This window comes from Microcaecilia unicolor, chromosome 11 (genome assembly GCF_901765095.1).
Source record: "Microcaecilia unicolor chromosome 11, aMicUni1.1, whole genome shotgun sequence".
NCBI classification, from domain to species: domain Eukaryota; kingdom Metazoa; phylum Chordata; class Amphibia; order Gymnophiona; family Siphonopidae; genus Microcaecilia; species Microcaecilia unicolor.
The window spans coordinates 173,469,358-173,496,443 of NC_044041.1; the positions used below are offsets into that span (position 1 = coordinate 173,469,358).

Below are 27,086 nucleotides of genomic sequence, written 5' to 3' on the forward strand. Positions count from 1 at the left end.
TGACTTGCCCAGAGACACAAGGAGCTGCAGTGGGAATTGCAGGCTGCTGCACTAACCATTAGGTTACTCCTCCACCCAAGCTGTCTGGATAAAATCATCCAGATAAATTTATCTGTGTATATCCAGCAACAGATTTATATAGATATAAGCTGCTGAATATATAGATAAAATTATGCACATAACTTTATCCAGATAACTTGCCCACTTGCCAGCTTTCTAAATATTGACCCCCTCTGGCTGATAAAGAATCTCGTCTGTATGGCTTTGTAAAGTATATCTGACATCTCTGTGACTTCAACGGGAGACAACGGAGAGCTGATAAGAGTGGGGGATATTTCCAAATCCAGATGCCTTTGGGGTCAAGTCAATGTCCTTTGGATCGAGTAGACACTTCAAAGTGAAATTCTGAAGGATGGTAGTAAGATAGAGAAACAGCTGAATCCGAGCCAGACCCTCCCCTAGGCAAATCCTTTTCCCTAAGAAAAAGTAAAAACAACATAGAAGACCAATGCCTTTTCTTTCAGTGATGATTAAAATAATACAAATTTACATTAATGTCAGAAAATTCTTTTTCACAGAAAGGGTGGTTGAAGCCTGGAACACCCTTCCGAGAGAGGTGGTAGAGACAAAAACAGTGACAGAATTTCAAAAAAGGCATGGAATGAACTCAGAGGATCTCTAATTAGAAAATGGAAGGTATTAAAAAACCCTAAACTTAGATGGCTGCATGTGTATGGATGTGTTGAGTGACGCTTAGATGGTGACTCCGGCTGTGATGAGCTACATTCAATACTGGGCAGACTTGTACAGTCTGTGTCCTGTATATGACAATCTGGTTTAGGATGGCTGGAAAGGGCTTAGACAGCAACTTCAGTGGCTGGAACATGAGGCCAGTGCTGGAGAGACTTTTACGGTCTATGTCCCGCAAATGAGAAGATGAATAGGCTGGAGAGGGCTTCAACAACAATTCCAGCAGTTGGAACATAAAGACGGGACCAGGTGGACTTCTATGGTCTATGTCGCAGAAACACCAAAGAAAGACCGTAATCAAGTCACGATCAGTATTGATTTAATCATGAATTGATAATGAGTGTGACTATTGGGCAGACTGGATGGACTGTTCAGGACTTTATCTGCCGTTACTTACTATGTTGCATTGCATTCTAAACTTAAGGTTTTGCTCTAGTGGATTAGTGGGAGGTTGCTATACCAGTGATGGCCATGAGGAGTCATTGTTACCAGTTTTTCATTTTATAGTAACATAGAATATGCGACATTACTTATGCATACTTGATCTTGATTTGTCCTTGACATTTTCAGGTCACACACCATACAAGTCTGCCCAGCAGTGGTCTTGTTCCCCAACTACTGAAGACGCCATCAAAGCCCTACTCCAGCCCATCCAGATCTGTCCAGCCACTATCAGGGCACAGACTGTCCAGAATTGGCCTTATTTTCCAATTACTGGAATTCAGTGTGATTTTCTAGCGAAAAAGGTGCTGGTACTCGAATGTCAGGCCACCCTTCAGGGGTGGAGTGATCACTGAGAGACCCACCCCCACAACAGCCCCACAGAATCTATGACAAGGCAGAATTAGTGTAGAGCCTGAGATCTTTCATTAAAACTTGGGGACCATGGGTCAATTTTAGCAGACAATGAAAAAGGTGCGGGTACTCAGTACCCCCTCAAAAAAAGCCCCGCTGGAATTGCTATCTAAGCACAAGTTTGTTTGGTTCCATTCTCTTTCCATACAGGATTCCTATGTGTTTATCCCATGTATTTTTGAATTCCGTTACTGTTTTCATCTCCACCACCTCCCGCGGGAGGGCATTCCAGGTATCTACCACCCTATCCTGTACTCATTTTACTATTATCTGTCTTTCTGAAAAAAAACCCCAAATATTCACTACCTATTTATTTCAAAGCTTTTCTGCTAATCAGGTATAGAGAGAGACATCTATAAAGAGATTTGCAGAATAAACAAGATTAGCACATTATTGCCCTTGTTCTCCTAGCTTAGCTGACTACAGCTTTTGTTTACTATCAATACTGACTACCTTGTAAAGCCCTCTTCTATATTTCAATGTAGTAGTGCTGGCACCTACCTGCAGAAAACGGCATGGACGCATCACTCTTCTTAAAGCCACCATTCTCATCCAGGAAGTGGCCAGGGTTGAAGCTGTCTGGCTTACTAAATTGTGTATTGTCCCTCAGCACAGAAGTCAGCATGGGGAACACATTTGTACCCTGAAACATATACAAGCAGCAGGCATGGGTGGTGCTATCTTCAATTTTGTGTTTCCTTGTATGCTAAGATTGATAACCTTGGTAACGTCAGCCTATCAGTTATACATTGCTGCTGGGGGGAAAAAAAAGTAGTTCAGGTTTTCAACATATACTGCCTCATCAGTGCTTGCTAGTCTTCATTTTGAAGCTGTCACCCAGGGGCTGTGAAAACTACAGCACTATATAAATGCACATTCTCAGGAGTCCAATCCTGGAGAACATTGAAGTGTTGCTCTTGAGAGGACAGAGCACTGTTAGCACTCAGAATTTACTCAAAAGCTGAACTATTTTGGACTTTACAGTTTCTTTCTGTTCATTTGAACTTCAGGATCAATCAGAACCAGGGCTGAGATCTTGGTGGCATGAGCTTTCATTGAAAAGTACACCAAAATATATTTTCCACTATTTTATTAGCTCCCAACTTCCACAAAAAAAGAGGCAGGTATGTATGATCCACAGATCATAGCAATGAAGGAAGATAATGAATCACAGCACATGAAGTACAGCACACCTTTATTTAAGCTAGTCCAACGTGGCCACGTTTCATCTATTGCAGGCTGCTTTAGGGCCATTAACTAAAGGGGATTCTGAAAACACACTTCCCCTTAGTTAAAGCAAAGGATGCTGGCAACAGCCACAGCACTCCTTCTCAATGAACAGCTCGATGGCCTCTGAAGCAGCCTGCAATAGGCGAAACATAACCACATTGGGCTATCTTAAATAAAGGTGTGCTGTACTTTATCTTCTGTGATCCATTATCTTCCTTCATTGTAGGCTATTGCAGTGGTAGTCTATTGAAGAGGGAGCAAGCACTAGAGTTTGATCAAGAATCCTACAATCATAGATCCTGAAGCTGGCTGTAATCTTCTCCTAGATATAAGTTCTTGCTCTTATTCTTTTCTTTAGGTAGGGCCCTGAAGCTTCAGTTAAACTAACTTTAAGGTTAGGCCCAGAACAACCAAATGTCATGCTGACACTGACCACCAGATGTCACCATTGAGTGATGACTATACCTCCCTCACCAAGCACTGTGGCTTTCAGCAGCATCTCCAGTCTCAGTCAACCAGGGAAGGCCTGGTCTTGAAGATCAAATCTGGGACCATTCCAAATGATAGCATAGTGCTTTCCACCTGAGTCACCAGCCCAGCCCCAAGAGTTCACTTTTTGATACAAATTATTTTCCAGTGTTTGATCTTCAAGTTGGGTTTTCTGCTTTCAAGGATTAGAAGTAACATTACAAGCTATTGGGTAAAGGGAGATCATGGTCATTGTTTAAGGGTGACACCTAGTGGCTTGATTTAGGGCCCATGATAGCAGGGTTCTGCAGAGTCCTGGTGTTTGGTTCTTGATCCTGGACCATCACTGCAATGACCAGCTAGGTATGTTGAGAAGGAGTGACAATATAAAAGAGGGGGTAGTTTGTAAATGAAAGCTTGTGGCACCAGATTCCAACCCTGGTCCTGGCTGAGCTGGGAGTTGGACATACAGGGGTCGATATTCAGGCCATGGGAGGGAGACAGGCTAACTCCCATAGTCAGTGGTGAATCTGGAAACTCAATGTCGGGACCATACTTGCAACAAAGAGAGGACAGCCAATAAGTGTTGATGTGCAGAACAAAGAATGTGCGATGAAACAACAAAAAAAATGACAGGATACCAGAATGCAAAATCTGTTGAATAATAATAATGATTTTAAACTGGATCGTATAAAAGATAGGAAGTTGATATTCTTTTATCAAAAGACCAGAGGCACTGTATTATTTTTTTTGCACCACAGAGCAATTTAACTGCTGTGTTTTGAACTAATTGTAATCTATGAAGCTGATACTGAGGTAGATCATAAAGAGGACAGTTACAATAATCAAGACGAGACATAATTAAAGAATGAATCTGGAGTCGGAGAGAAGCTAAATCAGGAAGGGAACGTGCTGCATGTATTTGTTTAAGTGTATAAAATAATTTCTGTATGTAATCCCCTGTTAGATTGGGATTACTTGGAGAGTAAGTCCCTGTAGAGAGTCGAGAGTCACTGGGAGAAGTGAGTGGGAGGTCCCTGGGTGGGAGGAAGCCCAACCGAAGGGGAGTAGTTTGAAATAAAATGCAGAGAAATAGTGCCCTGAGACTGAAGAGTGGCATGGGGAGGGGAGAGAGAGATTGGAAAGAGATAAAGAGGAGTGTTTGCCCTTTAGGGAGTCTTTGTTGTCTGATGGTCCCCTGTCACTGATCTGAAGGAGTAAGGGGAATCCCAAATTGGAGAAATAAGACCACTGGCTGTAAAGAGGAGTTGTGGCTCAGCAAAGCGACAACTGTGACAGAGAAGAGCTATGGGTGGGCAGAGGAAAGACCTAGCCCAGAAGTGTGAGATCGAAACCAGGGAGTGCCCATCTCAAGACCAGGGTGAGCCAATGCAAAGGCCACCCTGGAGGGAGGTGAGGCCATGGAGGGTCTGGACCTCTAAAAGTACTACTACTAATCATTTCTATAGTGCTACTATATGTATGCAGTGCTGTACACATTATATGCAGGTACTTTCTCTGTTCCTAAAGGGCTCATAATCTAAGTTTTGTACCTGGCGCAATGGAGGGTTAACTGACTTGCCCGAGGTCATGAGGAGCTGTAGTGGGAATTGAACTGAGGTTGCCAGGATCAAAGTCTGTTGCACTAACCATTAGGCTACTTCTGTGACAGGAGCACAACCTTTGGGACACTATTCTCCTGGACAGGCATGGACAGGAGTTGTAAAAAGTATATATAGTCTTGCTGTAAAGAATCTGTAAATATATTCAAGGGAGGAGCAAACAAGCATTCTCCTGCAGAACATCAGAAGGATCATGGTTTTAAAGTTTTGCACCAAATTTTGAGGAATTGAAATGGATTGATGTTCCTACTGTTGAAGAGCTAAAGGATAAACAGTTTGAGTTTGTAAGAACTGCCAAGTCCTGTGTGTTTATCGGACTTCAGAGAATATATAAAAGTCTTCCAAACCTGCGTAATCTAACAACCAGCCTTGTTTCCAAGTTTGAATTTGGACTTGTTTTTTTGGGGTTCCTGGGAGAGAAGAGGGTAGTCCCACCCACTAATGCTTCTTTCCCCAGGTGGAGGCACCAAGCACCAAGAGAGTAAAGGACCGACAGGGACTTTGGGAGGCTCCAACCGGGTTGGACCCTGAATCCAGGAGCGCCCAGGTTAGGGGCGTTACATGTATTAATGATGAGATATGGGGAGTAAATGTAAAATGGCTATTAAGAGTCCAAGGATCTTAATTGTATCTTTAAGCAGGATTTGAATATTATGAATCATTGGAACAGAAGGAAGTACAGCGGGGCTAACAGAAGGAAAGAGAACAGTCACTGTTTTAGAAATATTTAGTTTCATTCGATTAGATGAAAGCCAATCTGTGATAAGGATCACGTTTTAGCGAAATGCCAGAAATTATTTGAGTAGAACGGGATTGAAGAGGAAAAATGAATTTGAACGTCATCAGCATACATAAAAAATGAAATTCTAAGGGATTGAATAAAAAGTGTTAGGGATGAAAGAAAGATGTTAAATGGGCCCAAAATGGAGCCCTGGGGACTCCAGTAGTTAAGCCAAATGCCTTTTATAGAAGGCAATTCTATAAACTGGAAACTAGAAGTATGCCAAAATGATCAATGTAAGTCTTACTTAAACCAAAATTTTCACTATTACAATTCAATCATCAACTATTAAACTAATTGCGAGGAGGAAAAAACTTCAGATGCTCAATCTACAGTGGAGCTTTTCCATTTCACTTTCAGGCTTCTTCAAGAGCTGCCATTTAAAAATCATGAACTGCCTTATATGCTGTCCGCTGTCTGCACCTCATTTCAACTCCTGAAGAAGCCAGAAATTGAAACAGAGAAACTCTATCGAGCAGAACCATTACAGTTCATTTGCCTCTATAGATTGATACACTGTCAATGTAAATATGAAAGAATATAGGAAGAAGGGGGGAAGAGATAGGATTGTGACAGAAAAAATAAGTAAAAAAATAAATATTTTTGAGAGCAGGGGAGGTTTTTATGACTGCTGATGGTAAAGCTCAGTTTCATGTTAGTTTAAATCATATGGCTGAGCATCTGAAGTCTTATCCTCCTCACAATTAGTTTAATAGTTAACGATTGGATTGCAATAGTGAAAGTTTTAGTTTAAGTAATGCTTACATTGAACAATATGGTTTACACTCATTAGTAAGTCTGATTGCCAGGTATATTTAAGACCGAGATGTGCGTACCACTTATGCACGTCAATAGCACCATTAAATGAGTTAGGCATCGTGCACTAGCCTTTATTCTATAAGGTAACACCTAAATACCATAGTGCCTGGATAGTCACAGATATTGGGAATAAGTACCCTAGGAATGGTGTATCCCCTGAAGTGAGTATCTTGAATCACTGCACGGCATATATTCAGTGGAAGAAGGTTAATGTATCGCTGGAGCTCATGGATCACAGCATCTGTGTAAGGCATCTTGCTTCTGTCCTCCATGGATGGGCTGCGGTTTCGGCCAATCACACGGTCAATTTCCTCGTGCATCTTTCCTGTCAAAACATATTGGGAGGAGGGGTTGTGAAGAAAGAGACCAGCAATTTTCAGATGATTTCAGCCTGTCCTTGAGTTTGTAATTCCCAGCAAACATTTGAAGATTATGAACAAAAAAAAATAGCTATAGTGTTCTGCCTCCATATTCATGGAGGCAGGATGCTTGTTGTTTATATGTGTCCTGTGCTCTTTAAGTTGGATAGGACTACATGTGATGTAATTGTAGTTCTCTTGTGATGGGCTCTTCATGAGCACCTGTCCCTGTTCCCTATGCCTTGTGGGACTTTCCCTATTGGTTGGCCTTGTCCCTGTGTATGTGGGCTGGATCCTGACCCTTATCTTTCCATTTTGGGGTTGAGAGTGTGTTTGCAGCATGGTTTGCTAAGAACTGTAAGCTAATTTTGCTGTACTTGTTGCATGCCCCCCCCTTTCAAGTTACTGTAAATAACCAAGTTTTTACCAGTTTAAAAGTATTCACAGTATTTACTCCTGGCTCCCCTGGTATACAGGGCGAGCTGATAGAGAACAGACTCCCAGTTCTACAAGGCAGGGACTGTGGTCCAGCTCATCTAACTGTAAGTTATTTCCCTTTGTTTGAATTTGCATTAAAGAAGATTTTGGTTCAAGAGTTTTGAGTCTTCACAGTGATGTTCTATACTCTGGTTATCTGCATGCTAATCTCCTGAGTAGAAAGCCTATCAGGAGAGAGAGCAGAACATATGGTAAACTTGGTTTTAAAGTTGTTTTAAAAACAGAATGCACTACACATTCCTGATTAAAATATTGTACAAATACTTTGTAAATGAGATTTCCCTGTATGCATCACAAACACTGTATAGCCGGGTTGAGTGAAATTCTACCAGAATCCTGGCCAGATGAGGTGTGACACCTATGTTGTCAGGACAGACAACGATCCATAATTGGAGTAATTCTACTGAGCGGTTAAGAAGTGATTCTGTGGGACAAGGTGTAGGAACCCTGAACCAAGTATATTGAAGTTGGAAACCTGTCAGGGACAAGGTTCAAGGACTATGTTTGAGAGTGAAAAGCCTGTGAGGAAACAGGCCTGTTTATTTCCCTTTTTGTGTACAGTGATAAAGCTTGCCTTTTGACATCGCACTGCCCTCTGTCTGTATTCTATAAGGACTCCATGCCTTTCTGTTGCTCATATTGCCACACAGGTATCATTTCATTGAGCATATGCTATTCCCAGTGCGTTTTTTCTTGCGAAAAAGGTGCCGGTACTCAAATACTTGACCACCCTTCAGCGGTTGGGTAATCACTGAGGGACCCACCCCACAATAGCCAGGCCCCCTGCAACCAGTTACAGAATCTATGACCAGGCAGAATTGGTATGTAGAGCCTGAGCTCTTTCATTAAAACTTCGGGACCGTGGGTCAATTTTAGCAGACAATGGAAAAGGTTCCAGTACTCAGTAACCCCAAGTACCCCCTCAAAAAAAAAGCCCTGGCTATTCCACATTGGCATGCACGATTTGATTTAATGCACAGTATATTGATTGGCACATTCTGTTTCATTTAAGAACGTACCAAAATGAGATAGCACACACTGAAATGGAACAAAGCTAAACAAAACAAAAACAGAGAAAAGAAATGAACTGAAAAGTAAAATAGAATCTTCTGTCCTCCATACCCTGACATATTTTACCTGTGTTGTCATAGGTCATCTTAAGTCAAAAGGTTACCTTCAATGTCTGGGTGCTTTAAAAGAATCAGAAGTCCGTATCTCAGGGTCGTGCCGATGGTCTCTGTTCCTCCAAAGAACACGCTGAGAGCAGTTATTACCAAATCCTTTATGTTTATTTCACAAGAGGGATTTTGTTTTTCCTATGGAGAAACAAAGGGGGGAAATGCAAAATCTTGCTTACTTTCTGTAGCATCTGAAGGAGGGTCAAAAGAAAAACAAGAAAGCCCTTTCTCCCTGAAAGATGATGGATTCCTTGGTTTCATCTGGGCTGTCCAGGTTGTTCCTGATTTAGGGGTCTTTTACTAAGGTGCCCTAACAGATTTAGAGGGGCATAATTGAACGGGGACGACCATCTCTAAGGGAGCCCATCTCTGAGGACATCCCGGCGAAGGGGCAGGGAAACCCGTATTATCAAAACAAGATGGGCGTCCATCTTTCATTTCGATAATACGGTCGGGGATGCCCAAATCTCAACATTTAGGTCGACCTTAGAGACGGTTGACCTAAATGTTGAGATGGTTGACTTTAGAGATGGGCGACCTCAGTTTTTGCCGATAATGGAAACCGAGGACGCCCATTTCAAAAATGACCAAATCCAAGCCATTTGGTCATGGGAGGAGCCAGCATTTGTAGTGCACTAGTCCCCCTCACATGCCAGGACACCAACTGGGCACCCTAGGGGACACTGCAGTGGACTTCACAAATTGCTCCCAGGTACATAGCTCCCTTATCTTGGGTGCTGAGCCCCCTAACCCCCCCCCCCCAAAACCCACTCCCCACAACTGTACACCACTACCATAGCCCTAAGGGGTGAAGGGGGGCACCTACATATGGGTACAGTGGGTTTTGGAGGGCTCACATTTACCACCACAAGTGTAACCGGTAGGTGGGGATGGGCCTGGGTCCGCCTGCCTGAAGTGCACTGCACCCACTAAAAACTGCTCCAGGGACCTGCATACTGCTGTGATGGAGCTGGGTATGACATTTTTTTTAGGGTGGGAGGGAGTAGGTGACCACTGGGGGAGTAAGGGGATGTCATCTCCGATTCCCTCCAGTGGTCATCTGGTCAGTTCAGGCACCTTTTCGAGGCTTGGTCGTTAAAAAAAGGGACCAAGTCGGCCAAATGCTCGCCAGGGACGCCCTTCTTTTTTCCATTATCAGCTGAGGACGCCCATCTGTTAAGCACACCCCTTCGGTACACTGCCGACACTCCCCTGGGAACTTTGGTCATCCCCGCGACAGAAAGCAGTTGAGGACGCTCAAAATCGGCTTTCGATTATGCCGATTTGGGCGACCCTGAGAAAAGGACGCCCATCTCCCAATTTATGGCGAAAGATGGGCGTCCTTCTCTTTCGAAAATGCCCCTGTTAGTGTGCACACCCATTATATTCCCACAGGCGTTATATCATTTAGCATGCACTAAATCTGTTAGCGCACCTTAGTAAAAGGAACTCGTAAATTATAAGGGCCCAATATTCAAACAAAGCTGAGCACCTAAATTTATGCTCCTAAGTTAGCCTCCTAATTTTGAACACTATATTCAGCAAACTTTATGAGCATAAATTTTCAGCTGAAAATTCATCTTAATTTAGGAGCTTACAACTTATGATTATGGGATAAATATTCAAAGGGGTTGGACCTCGCTCAGCTAGCCAATCCTGGATATTCAGCTGCACTTAGAGCTTCTTTTACAAAGCCACAATAGCGATTCCTGCGCGGCAAATGAGAGGAAGCCCATAGGAATTGGATGAGCTTCCACTTGTTTGCCGCACCGAGAATCAGTAGCACGGCTTTGTAAAAGAAGCCCTGAAATGGGTAGGGCCACTGAATATCTCTGTTAACCAGACATCCCCTAACCAGCTAGCTTAGGGGTTGGCTGGGGGTAGAGTGTGGTCAGAGCACCAACTTAGCCAGTTAACTCCGGATTCTGTATAGTGAGCCTAGAGATCCGTGCCGAAATCCAAGCATATTCTATAACAACATGTGTAACTTAATTAGCTTAACAAGCTAATTAGCGTTGATAACTGCACTTAATAAGCAATAATGAGCACTAATTGGCAGCAATTAGAATTTATGCGCACAACTTGCTAAGCATATTCTGTTATGCACTACACCTAATTTCTAACAGGTGCAGGAAAAAAGGGGCATGGTTTTGGGTGGGGAAGTGGGCATTTCATGGGCATTCTGAAATTTACATGCATAGTTATAGAATATGGTCCACTGCGCATAAATCTATGCGCTGGGAGTTACGTCACGTTTGTATTGGTTTAAATGGAGACACGTAGTTTTAGGCACTAAGATATCAACTAAGCGTATTCTATATATCACGCCTAAATCTAGGCACCACTTTTAGAATATGTTTAGTTGTCATTGATTTCAGCGCTGATTTTTTAGGCGCTATATATATATATATATATATTTGTTTGTTACATTTGTATCCCACATTTTCCCACCTATTTGCAGGCATTTTCCCACCTATTTGCAGGGTCAATGTGGCTTACATAGTACCGTAAAGGCGTTCACCAAATCCGGTAGAGAAACAAATACATGGTGATGTTGTGGTCGATTAAGGTTCAGGCACAATGGGGATCGAAGAGAGGAGAGGTTATATAGTGTCCATTACGAACGTTGGTTTTGCTGTGTTGCAGAGTGTAGGCATTTATGTTGGGTCGGTAGGGTATGCCTTTTTGAACAGGTTGGTTTTTAGTGATTTCCTGAAGTTTAGATGGTCGTAGGTTGTTTTCATAGCTTTTTGCAGTGAGTTCCATAGTTGTGTGCTTCTATAGGAGAAGCTGGATGCGTAGGTTGCTTTGTATTTGAGTCCTTTGCAGTATGGGTAGTGGAGGTTTAGGTATGTTCGTGATGATCTGGTTGTGTTTCTGGTTGGTAGATCTATGATGTCTGTCATGTAGCCTGGTACTTCGCCGTAGATAATTTTGTGGACCAGGGTACAGATTTTGAAGGTAATACGTTCTTTGATTGGGAGCCAATGCTGTTTTTCTCGGAGGGGTTTGGCACTTTTGAATCGTGTTTTACCAAATATCAGCCTGGCTGCTGTGTTTTGAGTGGTCTGGAGTTTCTTTGTGAGTTGTTCTTTACATCCTGCATAGATTCAGTTGCAATAGTCTGCATGGCTTAGTACCATTGATTTGTATTAGGTTACGGAACTATTTCCCTCTGGAAGAAAGGTTTTACGCGTTTAAGTTTCCACATTGAATGGAACATTTTCTTTGTTGTGGAGTTCACTTGGCTCTCAAGTGTAAGGTTTCGGTCGATTGTAACGCCAAGTATTTTCAGGCTGAGATAGGGAGGATGTGTCTTGGGTGTTATGGTTGTGGGGTTTGTCGTGATAGTCAGTTCACTAGCCAGCTAAGTAATTACATAAAATTAGGATAACAAAACAACTGTCCTAATATTTTACAATAAGTTAACTGGGCACTGGTCTGAATATCAGCCGGTGCATGGTTAACTTCCAGGACAGTGGACATACCTGGATTTTCGAATCAGGGAGCCACGCATGCTCCAGCATTGAATATCAGTGATTAGCTAAGGCTCGGCTTTGTACTGTGAGTGCCCAATGCAGCTTGGGTGCACATGTGCAGTCCCTCCCATGCCCCTCCTGTGCCCCACCCATGTGAACGTCCTCCTTGCACTTATGTGCACCATTACAGAATAGTGCTTAGGTGCGTTGCTACCACTTACCCAGAGAAGTGATAGCATTCTGTAAACTTATGGGTCAATATTCAAAGCAATTTAACCGGCCAGAAACAGCCACTGACCAGTTAAATTGCTCGTTCGGAGCTATCCGCTAATTTTCATTGGTTAGCACCTAAGTAAAAACCAGCTATTTTGGGGGGTGTTCCGGGGCAGAATCAGAACTTGGCCAGTTAAGTATCGATAATTAGCACTTAACCAGCCAGGGTAACCACATAATGGAACCAAATAAAAACACAGTCCTACCTTTATGCGGTAACCCATAGCCGCTTAAGTGCTGAATATTGACTTAACCCAGACGTGGCCCAGTATTGAGTATCCGGGAATCATGCCGACGGTCAGCAAAACACTCACAGCCACCGGCTGAATATTTATCCTTTAGGTCTCAAGTAGTGTACAACTGTAAGCACCTTGTTATAAAATTACCCTTTATATGTATAAGACTCCCAGATATTTCTTTAAAAAGCAGTCATACATAGTAGCATAATACATGGCGGCAGATAAAGACTTGTACAGTCCATCCAGTCTGCCCAACAAGATAAATTCATAGCATAAGATATGATGTGATACCACATATGTATACTTGATGTTGATTTGTCCTTGCCATTTTCAGGACATACTCTGTAGAAGTCTGCCCGGCACTGTTCTTGGTCTCCAAACTTCTGAAGTTGTCATGAAAGCCCCACTCCAGCCATCTAAATCTGGACAGCAACTCATGATGATGTTCCATCTCGGTGGAACCTCATCATGAATTTAGATGACAGAAGTATAATGTATAACTGCTGTTTGAATATTCATCTCTATGCTACAGTATCACAGAACATATTTCACCAATGTCTCTCAAGGATCAATGTACCTGTTCCATCCTGATCAGGAAGTAGTCCACAAAATCTCGGGGATAATTGGGATCCAAAGTCTCTTGGTTCAGTTCCACTCTCTTGGCAACGAACTCTGCAAGCTTCTCGAAACACGTGAATATTCGGTTGTGAGGCCCAGGCAGATACTTTGCAATATTTGGAAATATATCGTAGAGCTGCACAGAAGGAAGGTTGATTAGTATTAACCAGATTCTAGTATAAGAAACCTAGATATCTTCTCTATGTCATATGCTCCTGACAGTTTTTGATCAAAACAGAAGACGGTGTCCTATTGGTTTTCAAAGAACTATAAGTGTTCATATAGTTGCCTTTTAAATGTTCTTCTCATGTTTATTGTATTTGTTTCTGTATTTATGCTATTTATATACCACCCCTCCCAAGGCCACAGCATGGTTTTCACCAATGCACATACGATACAGCAATACATATTTTAAAAAATACAGCTATAAAACCATGCTAAAAAAATGTTCCTAAACACAAGAAAATCATTATGTTCCCTCAATTCAAAAGGGCTCTTACATGAAACAGCCCTATCAAAAGTAATTCTTAATCAAACTCCATCTGGAATCTGAATAAAGCCCTCATTTAATGACCGTAGATTGTATACGGGAACAATCTTAGCCACACCAGGTAAGAAAGAACCATCTTTTGATTTATTTTGTAGACATGATCTTGGCTGACTTCTTTTTTTTTTTTTCAGTCATTATGCCTAAAGTGCAACATTCACAATGGCAACCTGCCCTACCATTCATCTACCCCCATGTTCCAATCCCTAAATCCTATGCTCTTTTGCAGTTATCTTTTCTTTGACATCAGCATCATGTTGCCTCGTTATAGCATTACACCATGTGTACCTGTCCCCAGAATGAACTCATGAGCTGGAAGTTCTCGTCAATCATTCTAACTCGAGCAAGAAACTCCTTATCTTCACAGTTCAGCTGATTTCCAAACAAAATGGTGCACATGACTTTGCAGACAGCTTGGCATAAGATACAAGTTGGATCAAAAGGCAACTCTAGTGTACAGAGAAAAAGATACGTTACATCATTAAGTACTCTGTTGACTGACCAAAGCTTTAAGTCTATTGAGTTTACTCAATCATCCATCTGCCTAGAACAACATACCCATATCAATACTATATGATATTGTCTTGATCCAAGGAGTGACCTTGTTTTTAACTATTCACAAATTGTACATACAAGCTCTTATCAGGCAGTTTATTTTTCCAAAGTCGTGCAGGGTTAAATTACACTAACTGAAGTATGAGTGATAATGATATGATAGAGGTCTATAAAATAATGAATAGAATGGAACAGGTAGATGTGAATCGATTGTTTACTCTTTCCAAAAATACTAGGATTAGGGGGGCACACAATGAAGGTACAAAGTAGTAAATTTAAAACGAATCAGAGAAAATATTTCTTCATTCAATGTGTAATTAAACTCTGGAATTTGTTGCCAGAGAATGTAGTAAAAGCAGTTAAGTTAATGGGATTTAAAAAGTTTTGGATAACTTCCTAAAAGAAAAGCCATAAGCCATTATTAAAATGGACTGGGGGGAATTGACTGCTTATTTCTAAGATAAGCAGAATAAAATGTATTGTACTGTTTTGGGATCTTGCCAGGTACTTGTGACCTGGATTGGCCACTGTTGGAAACATGATGCTGGGCTTGATGGACTTTCGGTCTGTCCCAGTATGGCAATACTTACATACTTATATACTTATGTAATGCAAACATATTGTCTGGAAGTATTGGTCTAATATGTGCATTCGCACAAAAGGTAGTATCTGGTACCTTCAGTGGTTGTACCAGATACAACTTCATTTCAAAAAAATTGTTTTGATTTGTAAGGTTCTTTTTATTAAAGGATCAAAGTTACTTAGCTTAACTTATTGGTTCCTTATGAACCCTCATGTTCTTTGATTGTTAAGGTTCTTACACCTAGGGCAGATCTTCCTGTGGTAACTCATAATCAAGTTTTATCTATTGCTGGACCAAGATTGTGGGATTCTGTACCTATTTCTGTTAGAACTGATTATTTACTGTTCAGAAAAAAGCTTAAAACATTTGCTATGTGATTATATAATTATGCTTTGATTAATGTTTTTAATCTGCTTGTCTGTTATCTTATGCAATATTTTATGTTTTAGGTTCTGGTCTCAGCATTGAACAAATTATTTTTTGCATTTACAGAATATACTGTAAGGTTGTCAAGTAAAAATAAATATTGGGCCAGCATACGGATGACCCAGAGTTCATGGTTTTAAATGAGTTTTAAAGTTCACACAAATTCTTTGGCTACATCTAAACACTTATGAATTACATGTTTCTTTTTAGCCCAATAAAAGGATCAGAGCTGGAATTCTCTGGTTTTCTGCAGCCACATGAACTCATTGGAAACCATAAACAGTAGCAATTGTTATGACTATGTTAGTTATGACTATGTAGAAATAATGGTAAACAAACAAATAGCGTGTCATACTTTTCTACTGATGAAGTGGACTTTTGTCCTTGAAAACTCATGACTCAATGTATTGGTTAGGCCACAAGTCTAATTTTCCTTTTCAGTGGACTAATTCTACTACTACTACTACTACTTCTTATCAATTTTTATAGCACTACTAGATGTACATAGCGCTGAACACTTGAACATGAAGAGACAGCCCCTGCTCGACAGAGCTTACAATCTAATCAAGACAGACAAACAGGACAAATAATGATGATGGAAATTCTAAGGTGGGAATGATAAAACAGACATGGATACTGAACAAATGAATACGGGTTAGGAGTTAAAAGCAGTAAAAAAGGTGGGCTTTTAGCCAGTATTTGAAGACGCCAGAGATGGAGATTGATATACTGGCTCAGGAAGTCTATTCCAGGCATATGGCGCAGCAAGATAAAAGGAACGGAGTCTGAAGTTGGCAGTGTAGTAGAAGGGTACAGATTAGAGAGATTTACCCAAATAATGGAGTTCTCGGGGACGAGTGTAGGGAGAGATAAGGGTGGAGAGGTACTGAGGAGCTGCAGAGTGAATGCACTTGTAAGTCAGTAAGAGGAGTTTGAAATGTATGTGGAAACAGATAGGGAGCCAATGAGTGACTTGAGGAGAGGTCTAATATGGCATAGCGACACTAGTGGAATATAAGTCGTGCAGCAGAATTTTGAACATATTGAAGAGGAGAGAGATGGCTTAGTGGGAGACCTGTGAGAAGCAAGTTGCAGTAGAGGGGATAAGAGTGTGGAATAGAGTTTTGGTAGTGTGCTCAGAAAGAAAAGGACAAATTTTGGTGATCTTGTAGTGAAAGAAACAACAGGTTTTAGCAGTCTGTTGGATATGTGCAGAGAAAGAGTGAGAGGCGTCAAAGATGACCTCAAAGTTGTGAGCTGATGATACAGGGAGGATGAGAGTGCTATCCATAGAAATAGAGAATGGGGGAAGAGGAGAGGTGGGTTTAGGGGGAAAGATAAGAAGCTCAGTTTTGGTCATGTTTAGTTTCAGATGGCGGTGAGACATCCAGGCAGCAGTGTCATACAGGCAGGCTGATACTTGGGCCTCGATTCCTGCTGAAATTTCTGGTGTGGAGAGGTAGATCTGGGAGTCATCCACATAGAGGTGATACTGAAAACCATGGGATGAGATCAGAGCACCAAGGGAAGAAGTATACATGGAGAAAAGAAGAGGTCCCTAAACAGAGCCCTGAGGTACACCATCTGATAGTGGGATAGAAGTGGAGGAGGATCCACCAGAGTATACACTAAAAGTGTGATGAGAGAGATAAAAAGAAAACCTGGAAAGAACAGAGCCCTGAAATCCAAGTGAGGACAACATATCAAGAGTAGGTGGTGATCAACAGTATCAAAACAGTAGATAGATTGAAAAGTAAGAGGATAGAATAGAGACTTTTGGATCTGGCCAAGAACATGTCATTGGAGACTTTAGCAAACACTGTTTCAGTTGGATGAAGAGGGTGGAAGCCAGATTGAAGTGGATCAAGAATAGCTTGAGATGAAAGAAAGTCAAGGCAACGGTGGTGAACAGCACGTTCAAGTATCTTGAATAGGAAAGGGAGGAGGGAGATGGGACAATGGACAGGTAGGGTCCAATGAATGTTTTTTGACGAGTGGTGTAACTATGGCATGTTTGAAGGCATCAGGAACAATCACAGTGGAAAGTGAAAGATTGAGGATATGACAGATAGGAGGGATGACAGCCGAAGAAATAGTGCTAAGTAAATGGGTGGGAATAGGATCAGAGGAACAGGTGGTTAGTTTAGAGGAGGAAAGAAAATATGTAGTTTCCTCTTCAGTGATTTCAGAAAAGGAGGAAGGGGTTAAAGGAGGGTTGAGAGAATAGACTGAGGACAGGTGGAGGTGACTTGGCTGAGAATTCAAGGTTAATCCTTTATCATGAAAGTACTCAGCCAGAGTCTGGGGAGAAAATGAATGGAGAGTTGGAGGTGAAGGCACACTTCAGTGTGGCAAAGAGATGTCATGGGTTTGAGTCCAAAGAGTTTGTCAACTGGATGTAGTAGTCCTGTTTGGCAAGTGAAAGAGCACACTGTAAGGAGGTCAGTAAGCATTTGAAATGTATGAAGTCAACATGAGCATGGGATTTCAGTCAATGGTGTTCGGCAGATCAGGCACAGGAACATAGGTAACAGATTCTAGAGGTCAGCCAAGGCTTGGGTTTGGTACACCTTACTGAATGGGGAACGGGAGGAGTGAGAGTATCCAGAGCAGAGGAGAGAATAGTATTATAGGAAGAGACAGCCTGACAGATTTGGATAACTGTGGTTGAAAAGATGTTTGAAACACTGGAGGACAGAGTAGAAGAGTCAATAGCCTGAAGATTCCTAAATGTATTGGTGAAGATTGGACAGGACAGGAGAGAAGGGTGTTTAAGTGTGAAAGTTATCAGATGATGGTCAAAGAAGGGAAGAGCTGAGACACAGAAACTGGGGAGTGAGCAGTGGGAGAAGAAGATATAATCAAGACAGTGGTCATTCTGGTCAGTAGTGGTAGTGTAGCACAGTTGAAGATTGAAAGAGGATGTTAGAGCAAGAAACCAAGAAGCATAAGAGTCAGAGGGATCATTAACATTAATGTTAAAATCCCCAAGAATGAGGGAAGGAGATGAAGGTTCAAGAAAGAAGGAAAGCCAGGAGTCAAAGTCAGTGAGAAAGGAAGAAAGGGACTTATCAGGGGGTTGATAAATGACTGCTACTCAGAGAGGTAGAGGAGTGAATAAACAAATGGAGTGGACTTTGAAGGAAGAAAAGCAGTGGGACTGAGATGAAAGAAGAGGTTGAAATCTACAGGAGGGTGACAGTAGTAGCCCGACACCACCTCCGCGACTGACTGAGTGACGAGTATGGGAGAAAAGGTAACCTCCATGATATAGGGCCGCAGCTGCAGCAGAGTCTTCAGGGCAAAGCCAGGTTTCAGTTAGGGTAAACAGATGGTGAGTATGAGAGATAAAGAGGTTGTGAATGTAGGAAAGTTTGTTGCAGACAAAGCTGGCATTCCACAAAGCACATGAGAAAGGCAGAGAAGAAGGGGAAAGGAGAGGAACAGAAATTAGATTGTAGATATCATGGTGTGACCTGTACAAATACAATGAGAGCTGATGTGGAGGACCAGGATTGGGATAGATATCCCCAGCAGAGAACAGGAGAAGGAGCAAGAGAGTATGGAAAAGAGTAGGAGAGGCATGACGACATCAATGAAGGTGAGATGTACTCAGACAGAATGGAGATGGTTGAATGAAAGGAAGAAAACGTTGAAGATTGAGAGCTAAAGAGAAGGAAGAAGACAAAATAGATGTTGAGATGATGAAAGCACAAGGTGGGCAATGTGTTTCTGCAGTCTACAGTGGTTTCAGATAGAGAAAGAGATTGGGAAGGGACAGTATCAAAAAGAGAAAGTATAGTGGAGCATAAGAAGTAACTGAGATACTACTACTACTAATATAAATCATTTCTATAGCGCTACCAGTTGTACGCAGCGCTTTACAATTGAACATAAAGAAAAGACAGTCCCTGCTCAAAAGAGCTTACAATCTAAATCAGGACAGACAGACAGAACCAATAAGGATAAGGGAAGGAAACATAGGGAAAGGGACTATTGAAGAGAGGAAGACAAGATAAAGGTTACGAGCAAGTGACAAGTTAGGAGTCAAAAGCAGCATCAAACAGGTAGGCCTTTAGCCCGGATTTGAAGAAATTCAATACATCTGTGACTAGCTTCAAGCACAAAGCTTCTTTCATTAGGGCAGCAGCTAGATATGACTGAAACATAATTGACTCTTTCAGATACTCAGATACCTGGAAGGCATTAGCTAATTTCCTGCCAGGTCTTGGATTTTTACAATAATACAACTAGAAAATTCACAAACCATTGGTCTTCCTGAGTTTTTCTACCAGGCACTGGGCTTCTTCCTGGATACGCTCTTCAAGGCTCTTCTTCCCCATCCCTAAATTCCTCAAGGCCTTGAGGGAGAATTGCCGTAGCTGCTTCCAGCGCTCACCATTGCTGAAGACAACCCCTGGATTGAAAATAGGACAAGGCAAAGAAAAACTGGTGTTTGAATTGGAGCAAATAGGTACGTCTTCATTAATTAGAGACCTATCAGTGATCAATTTAACCAAAATATTTTATGATTAATGGTCTTATTCATCAAGGGAGACAGAATAAGAGAAAAGCCTTAGTAAATCTGACACCAAGTGCCCAAGAAGTGGTAGAAAAGCAGAGCACTTTACAAATACACAAAATATCCATAATAAGCATATATATGCACTTACCAAAATCCTGGGTAACCTTGTTAAATGTTGGCAACTCTCCTCTGCCACTGAAGGCCTCTCCTTGGTCAACTAGGGCTTCCTTCACAGCTTCATACCCGCACAGTACAACCACTCGTCGGGAGCCCAAATAAACAGTGAATACGGGGCCATACTTCTTACTCAACTGTGTTATCAATAGAAATCAAACAAAATAAAACATGGAAAAGAAAATAAGATGATACATTTTTTATTGCACATAACTTAATACATTTCCTGATTAGCTTTCGAAGGTTGCCCTTCTTCGTCAGATCGGAAATAAGCAAATGTGCTAGCTGACAGTGTATATAAGTGAAAACATTCAAGCATTACTATGACAGTCTGACAGGGTGGGAGGATGGGGGTGGGTAGGAGGTATGCATGGGGACATCAAAGCATATCATTGATATTCTAACAGGATAGGTGTGGATAGGTGAGGGAAGGGTGATCAACAGAGAAATACAGCTTTATGGTTTATAATGGGCTAGGAACCCCAGATCCTTGTTAAGTCCTTTCTGTTGGGTGTTAAAATATTCAATCATTCTGACTTCAAAGGTCTTACGTTCTTGTATGGTTTTAAAGTTACCTTTCAGGAATCTCACTGTGAAATCACTGGTAGTGTCCTGGTCCTGTAAAATGCTGACCAACAGGGGTGGGAGCCCTACTGGCACCAGTATTGTTCATGTGATGTCTATGTAAATTGAATCAACTGTGTTAGAAATTCGGAGAAGTGTAAAGTGAGCAAATAGCTCTATGTTTTAAGGGACACACTGTCATTAATGTCTCTGTCTTTACTTTTAGATTTGGAGGTAGGGGAGGGAAACCCAAGGGAAATCAGAATATGGGCCCTTTTACTAAGCCACGTAAGTGTGTACGCACGTCCTATGTGCGTCAATTTGGAGTTACTGCCTGGCTACCGCATGGCCCAGGCAGTAATTTTGTTTTTTACATGCATCTGCTACGCGTTCCGGAAAATAATTTTTATTTCCTGCACGCGGCGGAAACCGGGCAGTAATCATCATTCTATGCGCATAGATGATTACCACACGGTTATCGTGTAAGAGCTTACTGCTAAGTCAATGGGTGGCAGTAAGGTATCAGACCCAAAATGGACGCACACCAATTTTTATTTTGCCATACATCCATTTTCGGCAAAATTGTTTTTAAAGGCCATTTTTAGTTGCGCACTGAAAAATAGATCTGCGCATGCCCAAAACACACACCTACAATAGCGCAGCCCATTTTTCAGTGCACCTTAGTAAAAGGACCTTAGTAAAAAGCGCATGTGTTTAAGGGAGCAAATCCTGAAGGGGATTAGCCTATGTCTTACACCTTGGAGTCACGCACCCAGTGGTCATCCAATAAAATCTAGAATGTGTTTTAGCTTGGGTTACTAGATATCAATGACATTCTTAGCCTCTCCTGGGGCACCCTGACATAATAGAGTGGAGGAGTGGCCTAGTGGTTAGAGCCCTGGTCTTGAAATCCAGAAGTGGCCAGTTCAAATCCCACTGCTGCTCCTTGTGATCTTGAACAAGTCACTTAACCCTCCATTGCCTCAGGTACAAACTTAGATTGTGAGCCCTCCTGGGACAGAGAAATATCCAGAGTACCTGAATGTAACTCACCTTGAGCTACTACTGTAAAAGGTGTGAGCAAAATCCAAAAATAAATAAAAATAATAGCCTTGTAACAAAATAGCCCCTAGACAAAATAGCCCCCTAGGAAAAAAAATAGAACATCACAAAAAAAGATGATAAACTACAAGTGAAATCTTCACTGATAAAGTATTAGTTAAGAGTTCCAACACAGTTTGTTTATCTTAACAAAGGCATTTACCCAAATAGACTGTGTTGGAACTCTTAACCTAAAACTAGATTTATCATTATTACCTATAAAATTACCTCAAATCTGTAAATTTTTACAGATCCTCTTGCAGTGTGTGCTGCAAGGTAAGTTCGCCCCTTGTCTGGTACTGTTTGGGTTACTTTGTCAGAGGCCATATTCTGGGCAGCCTGATTGGGCCCTTTTGTTGGGGGACTAATTTGTCAGGGGCTATATTGTGGGCATGCCATTTTGACAGTGGCTGTTATGTTGGGGGCTATTGAATCGGGAGCTTTTTTGTTTGGAGCTTTTTTTATCGGGGCTATTTTGTGTGGGGGCATCTTTTTCGGGGCCATTTTGACAGGTCTTTTTTTGACGGGGCTGTTTTGGCCGGGTACCCACTCCTGGTTTTGCCACGCAGAGGGGGCAATTCTTTAACATGGCACCTACAGTTAGTCACCCGCCCACCGGTATTCAGTGCTATTTAACCGGGCAGGAAAAGCTCCTGGCCGGTTAAATAGCACAACTGGCTATCTGTCAATCTTCAGCTGATTCTCTCTTGCTGAATATACCCGGTCAGCGCTTAGGGCCAGATTCTATATAAGGCGCCTAAAAATTTTGTGCGGTAAATATTTCCACCTAAGCATATTCTATAATAGGTGCAGTATATAGAATATGCTTAGTTGATATCCCAGTGCCTATAACTACGCTTTTTGTAAGATTTACAGTCCCAGCATAGAGCACTGTTACACGACCAATGATCTTTTTAAAGACCTTCACTGTTCTTATTACGGTTCTCCTGTTTTCCGTTGTTAGATGTTTTGATTCTGTTTTAAACACAGACTCCTGATGCAGGCCCTTAGGCCGAAACACAACGTTGCGTTGAGTCACTTTTCATTTTCAATAAAATCTTGTTTCAAGACATTGTGTGCTCCAGTCTCTGGAAACCGTGGCCTTAGTTCCCACTTTTCTATCTCCTCCTTGAGTAGAGAGGTGTGGTAGCCATGTTAGTCCACTTTTAAAGGTAATAAATAGAAATAAAACAAAATAAAACATGGAAAAGAAAATAAGGTGATACCTTTTTTATTGGACATAACTTAATACATTTCTTGATTAGCTTTCGAAGGTTGCCCTTCTTCGTCAGATCAGAAATAAGCAAATGTTGATAGATGACAGTATATATAAGTGAAACATCAAAGCATTTCAGTGACAGTCTAATAGGATGGGGGTGGATAGGTGAGAGACAGGAAGAGGGACAGGGGGATATGTATGGAGACAGGAGGGTGACAAAGCAGTACAATTTTATGGTTTATAATGGGCTAGAAAACCCAGATCTTTGTTAAGTCCTGTCTGGTGGGTGTCAAAATATTTAATCATTCTGAGCTCAAAGGTCTTACGTTCCTGTATTGTTTTAAAGTTCCCTTTCAGGATTCTTACCATGAAATCACTGATACAGTGTTCTGGTTTTGTAAAGTGCTGCCCCACAGTGGTGACATCCTGATTGGTACTAGCATTTTTCATATGGTGTCTATGTAAATTAAATCTCTTCTTTAGCATCTGACTTGTTTCTCCAATGTAGCAGCCTTCGTTGCATTTTTTACGCTGAATGATATATACCACATTGGAAGATGAGCACGTGAAAGATTCCTTAATGTTGAATATTTTTCCATTGTGAATGACCGTGGGGTCCTGTGAAATGTTTTGGCATAGTTTGCAGCTGGATATATTGCAAGGATGTGTGCCATTCTCTTCTTTTGAGTCTGTGTTGGAGCTTACTTGTAATTAGCTTGTGTTTTAAGTCTAAAATAGACTTTTAAAAAAATGATTCACTTGCAATTCCAAGGACAGTAAAGAATCTAAAATTAATCAAGTACCTTATTGATTTCTCTACTGTTAATGTATCATTCGTCCTAATTGGATCATTGTTGGCAAAGACTCTTGTTGTTTACTAAACCAAAGTACTTTAGATCTACCGGTGTTTAATTTTAGTAAATGGAATAAGGCACAATCCTTAAATTTGGTAATACAGGTAACTATTTTGGAATTTGGAATGTTCTAAATGAGATGAGACAGGAACAAAAATAAACATATCAGATAAACACATATTTACAGAATAGTGCTTAGGTGGAATTTTGGCATTTACATGCAAATGTGCATACATGCGTACCATTATTCTAAGGAATTACATGCTTAATTGATGCATAAATGTTAGTGTGTGCTTTATAGAATTACATTCCACAAGTGCAGTGCACATTCTGCCTGATATTCGGCGCTATTTAACTGGGCTAGAACTGCTCCTGGCTGGTTAAATAACCTTAAGACGGCTAAGTGCTAATATTCAGTGAGAGATAGCCAGCTAGCAGCGTCACTGATTTTGTTGTTATTATTATTATTATATATTTAGATTTTCAGTAGTAGCTCAAGGTGAGTTACATTCAGATACACTGATCAGGGCGTAGCCAGATACCAACTTTGTGTGGGCCTGGACTCAAGATGGGTGGGCAGAAGAACCCCTCTGTCCCACAGGTGATTTGGTCTCTCTTTGTCTCACCTGCATGCCATCTGCTATTTACAAGGTATGCAGGAGGAACAGTAGTTGGGAGTTTTCAGCTGGTGGGGCTAGGGAGTCAGCATAGGTGTGCTGCTACTGGGTGGGCCTGAGCCTAAAGTGGGTGGCCCACCCAGGCCCACACTTGGCTACGCCACTGCACTGGATATTTCTCTGTCCCAGGAGAGCTCACAATCTAAGTTTGTACCTGAGGCAACAGAAGGTTAAGTGACTTGCCTAAGATCACAAGGAGCAGCAGTGGGATTTGAAACAACCACCTCTGGATTGCAAGACCGGTCCTCTAACCACTAGGCCACTCTTCCACAGCATAGCAACATAGCCAGGTAGTGCTCATATTCATTGGCTGACTGGCTAAGTTTAGCAGCCAGATAGACCCATGTACATAACAGGTCTATCTTTGACCACTATAACTTAGCCAGTCAGCTGATGAATATTGGCTTAACCAGTTATGTAGTTAGGGGCCCTTTTACTAAGCCGCGTAGGCGCCTATGCACACCCAACGTGCGTCAATTTTGAGTTACTGCCCAGCTACCTTGTCGCATTTGCGGTAATTTCATTTTTGACCTGCTTCCGCTACGTGCACCGGAAAATATTTTCTGTCGCGCGGGCGGTAATCGCAATTCTACGCACGTAGAAAATTACTGCACGGTAACCACATGAGACCTTACCACTAGGTCAATGGCTGGCGTTAAGATATCAGACCCAAAATGGACGCGCGGCAGTTTTCATTTTGCCGCGTGTCCATTTTCGCCAAAAATTTTTTAAAGCAATTTTTTTTACAGATGTGCTGTAAAAAAGATCCCCTTATTGTAAAAGATCCCCTTATTGTCCAAGAAAACCTGGAATTTCAATGCCAGTGATTGAATACAGCCTGGTATTGAATTTCCGGGTTTGCTGCTGACCACAGGAGGCAGCTCAGCTAACTCCCCTAGTCTGAATATCTGGTGCCATTGATTTTTTTTTATCCTTCCACTCATTCACAGCCTGCTGCTGTAGTCAGGATCAGCCCCTGCAGCTTTCCTGGGCTGGAGAATAGGATAGGGGTTGAGCGCACAAGAGAGGGAGAGGAAGTAGAGGCAAGCAGGGATGGAACATGCGGATTCAGGCAGCCTTGAGAGGGAATGGAAGCATGCAGAGAAAGCCTTTCTCTCTTGCTTGTTTATTGTTATTGGGGTTTTTAATTAGTATAAGGCTGCCAACTGGATCCAGATTTGCAGGACAAGTTTGATCCAGTCCTGGGTTTACCCTGTTGCATGCAGGGACTTGTAGTTCTGATTTCCCCATTGCATTCCCTAAGAAAAACAATTCTACACGTCCTAGCATGCACTGAGGGAAACCCAGGACTAGATCAACCCTGTTCTGTGAATCCGGATCCAGTTAACAGCCTTATATATTAGTATATTGTTGCAACTTGGAAAAAGTCAATAAAATATATTTGAAAAAATAAAAGGAAACTTACAAATAGCAATAGTGCACATCTAGTGCTAGGGTTGCAGACCATCGGTAGATTACTGACACTTATTTCTGCAGCCACTGACCTCTCGTAATCCACTGATTGGCAGCTCAACCCTGGCCCCAGGGTTCCATGCCTGTCAAAAATGTACCATTCTCAACTGGGAGCCGTGGCAGGTCTTGTGAGCCCGCTCTGATTTTGGGCCCTGGGCATGTGCCTGGTTTGTTTATGCATTAACCCTGTCCTGTGTTTAACAAAGGCAGCACCTGGTTAGAGACACTTTGAAAGAGCTCTGGTCTATGCCTGCCTATATACAGCTAATCTGTATTCTTTGTATCCAGGCTGCTCCTCACTTTGTTGCTGAAAGGCACACTTTTGTCTTTCATTCACAATTGTCAGTTACCACACAAAGGAAAGGAATCATAGAGCCCATGATCTGCTATGTGGCCTGATTGCTTTGGGTTAACGCTTGAATGACGATGATGTCAGCATTTGACAGAATGTGGGTGAGCTTTGTATTCCATGTGCAGCGAGGACCGGAATAGTGACTTACCTTCATAAGGGAGTTGACCATGTCTCCAGTCTTGACCTGGAATATGTTACCTACTATTGGAAGAGGAGTTGGCCCAGGGGGTAGGTTTCCCCTATTGCCCATTGCTTTCCAGGCAGAAATGAGAAATAGGCATGAGATACAGAAAACCAAGAAGAGAATTACAGCTCCAGCAAGCTCCATAGCAGTTCTTTCTTCTCTTGCCCAGACGAGAGTTGACTTGCCTTTGACTGTGGAATGCAAAAGGCACGACTACTCTCAGGAACTCTCCTCTGATTTGTCTGTGCTGGAGTTGGTTGCATTGCTGTGATTACATGTAAGCAAAGGTCATTGGGCTGGCAGTGCTTATCACAGCTAGCCATCTTTATGAGCAAAAAGTAGACTAGCCATATGATCCTCTGACTGACTTTCCAATTCAAGCAGTTTATGTGTAATAAAAAAATGTAAAATATGGCGACTTTGGGGAATTAGAGTCATGCATTTGTTTGTGAAATTAAAATATGTTCCCTTTCCATTCTGCTAGACTGCAGGGTGCTGCAGTTGCTAAGAATAAAGAAGGTGTGCTAATGAATAAAGAAAAAGGTGTGGCAGTTACTAGCTATCAGCTTGTGAGGAGGTACAGAGGGAGCGGACCTTGGCACACTTGCAAAAAAGGACACGGCTTTGAATAGGCAGAAACAGCTCATTTAGGCCTTGGAATGGACACTGAGATAAATCTCAGC

The 27,086-nt window shown here is 41.8% G+C and overlaps 1 protein-coding gene across 1 annotated transcript; it reads right to left on the reverse strand.

The window, feature by feature from the left end:
* Nucleotides 1-26,649, reverse strand: LOC115480125 (cytochrome P450 2G1-like). The gene is made up of 9 exons (XM_030218603.1): nucleotides 26,368-26,649; nucleotides 19,954-20,116; nucleotides 19,548-19,697; nucleotides 14,005-14,165; nucleotides 13,129-13,305; nucleotides 8,557-8,698; nucleotides 6,663-6,850; nucleotides 2,107-2,248; nucleotides 1-476 (listed from the first exon to the last, which is right to left on the reverse strand). The coding sequence occupies exons 1-9, from the start codon at nucleotides 26,545-26,547 to the stop codon at nucleotides 295-297; spliced, it is 1,485 nt and encodes a 494-aa protein (XP_030074463.1). The 5' UTR covers nucleotides 26,548-26,649; the 3' UTR covers nucleotides 1-294.
* Nucleotides 26,650-27,086: the final 437 nt, after the last annotated feature.

Coding starts and splice junctions, on each gene's coding strand:
- LOC115480125 (XM_030218603.1), bottom strand. CDS start 26,547: ATGGAGCTTGCTGGAGCTGTAATTCTCTTCTTGGTTTTCTGTATCTCA. Junction 20,117..26,367: donor TGGTCAACTCCCTTATGAAG/GTAAGTCACTAT, acceptor TTGATAACACAG/TTGAGTAAGAAGTATGGCCC. Junction 8,699..13,128: donor TCCTGATCAGGATGGAACAG/GTACATTGATCC, acceptor GTTTCTCCATAG/GAAAAACAAAATCCCTCTTG.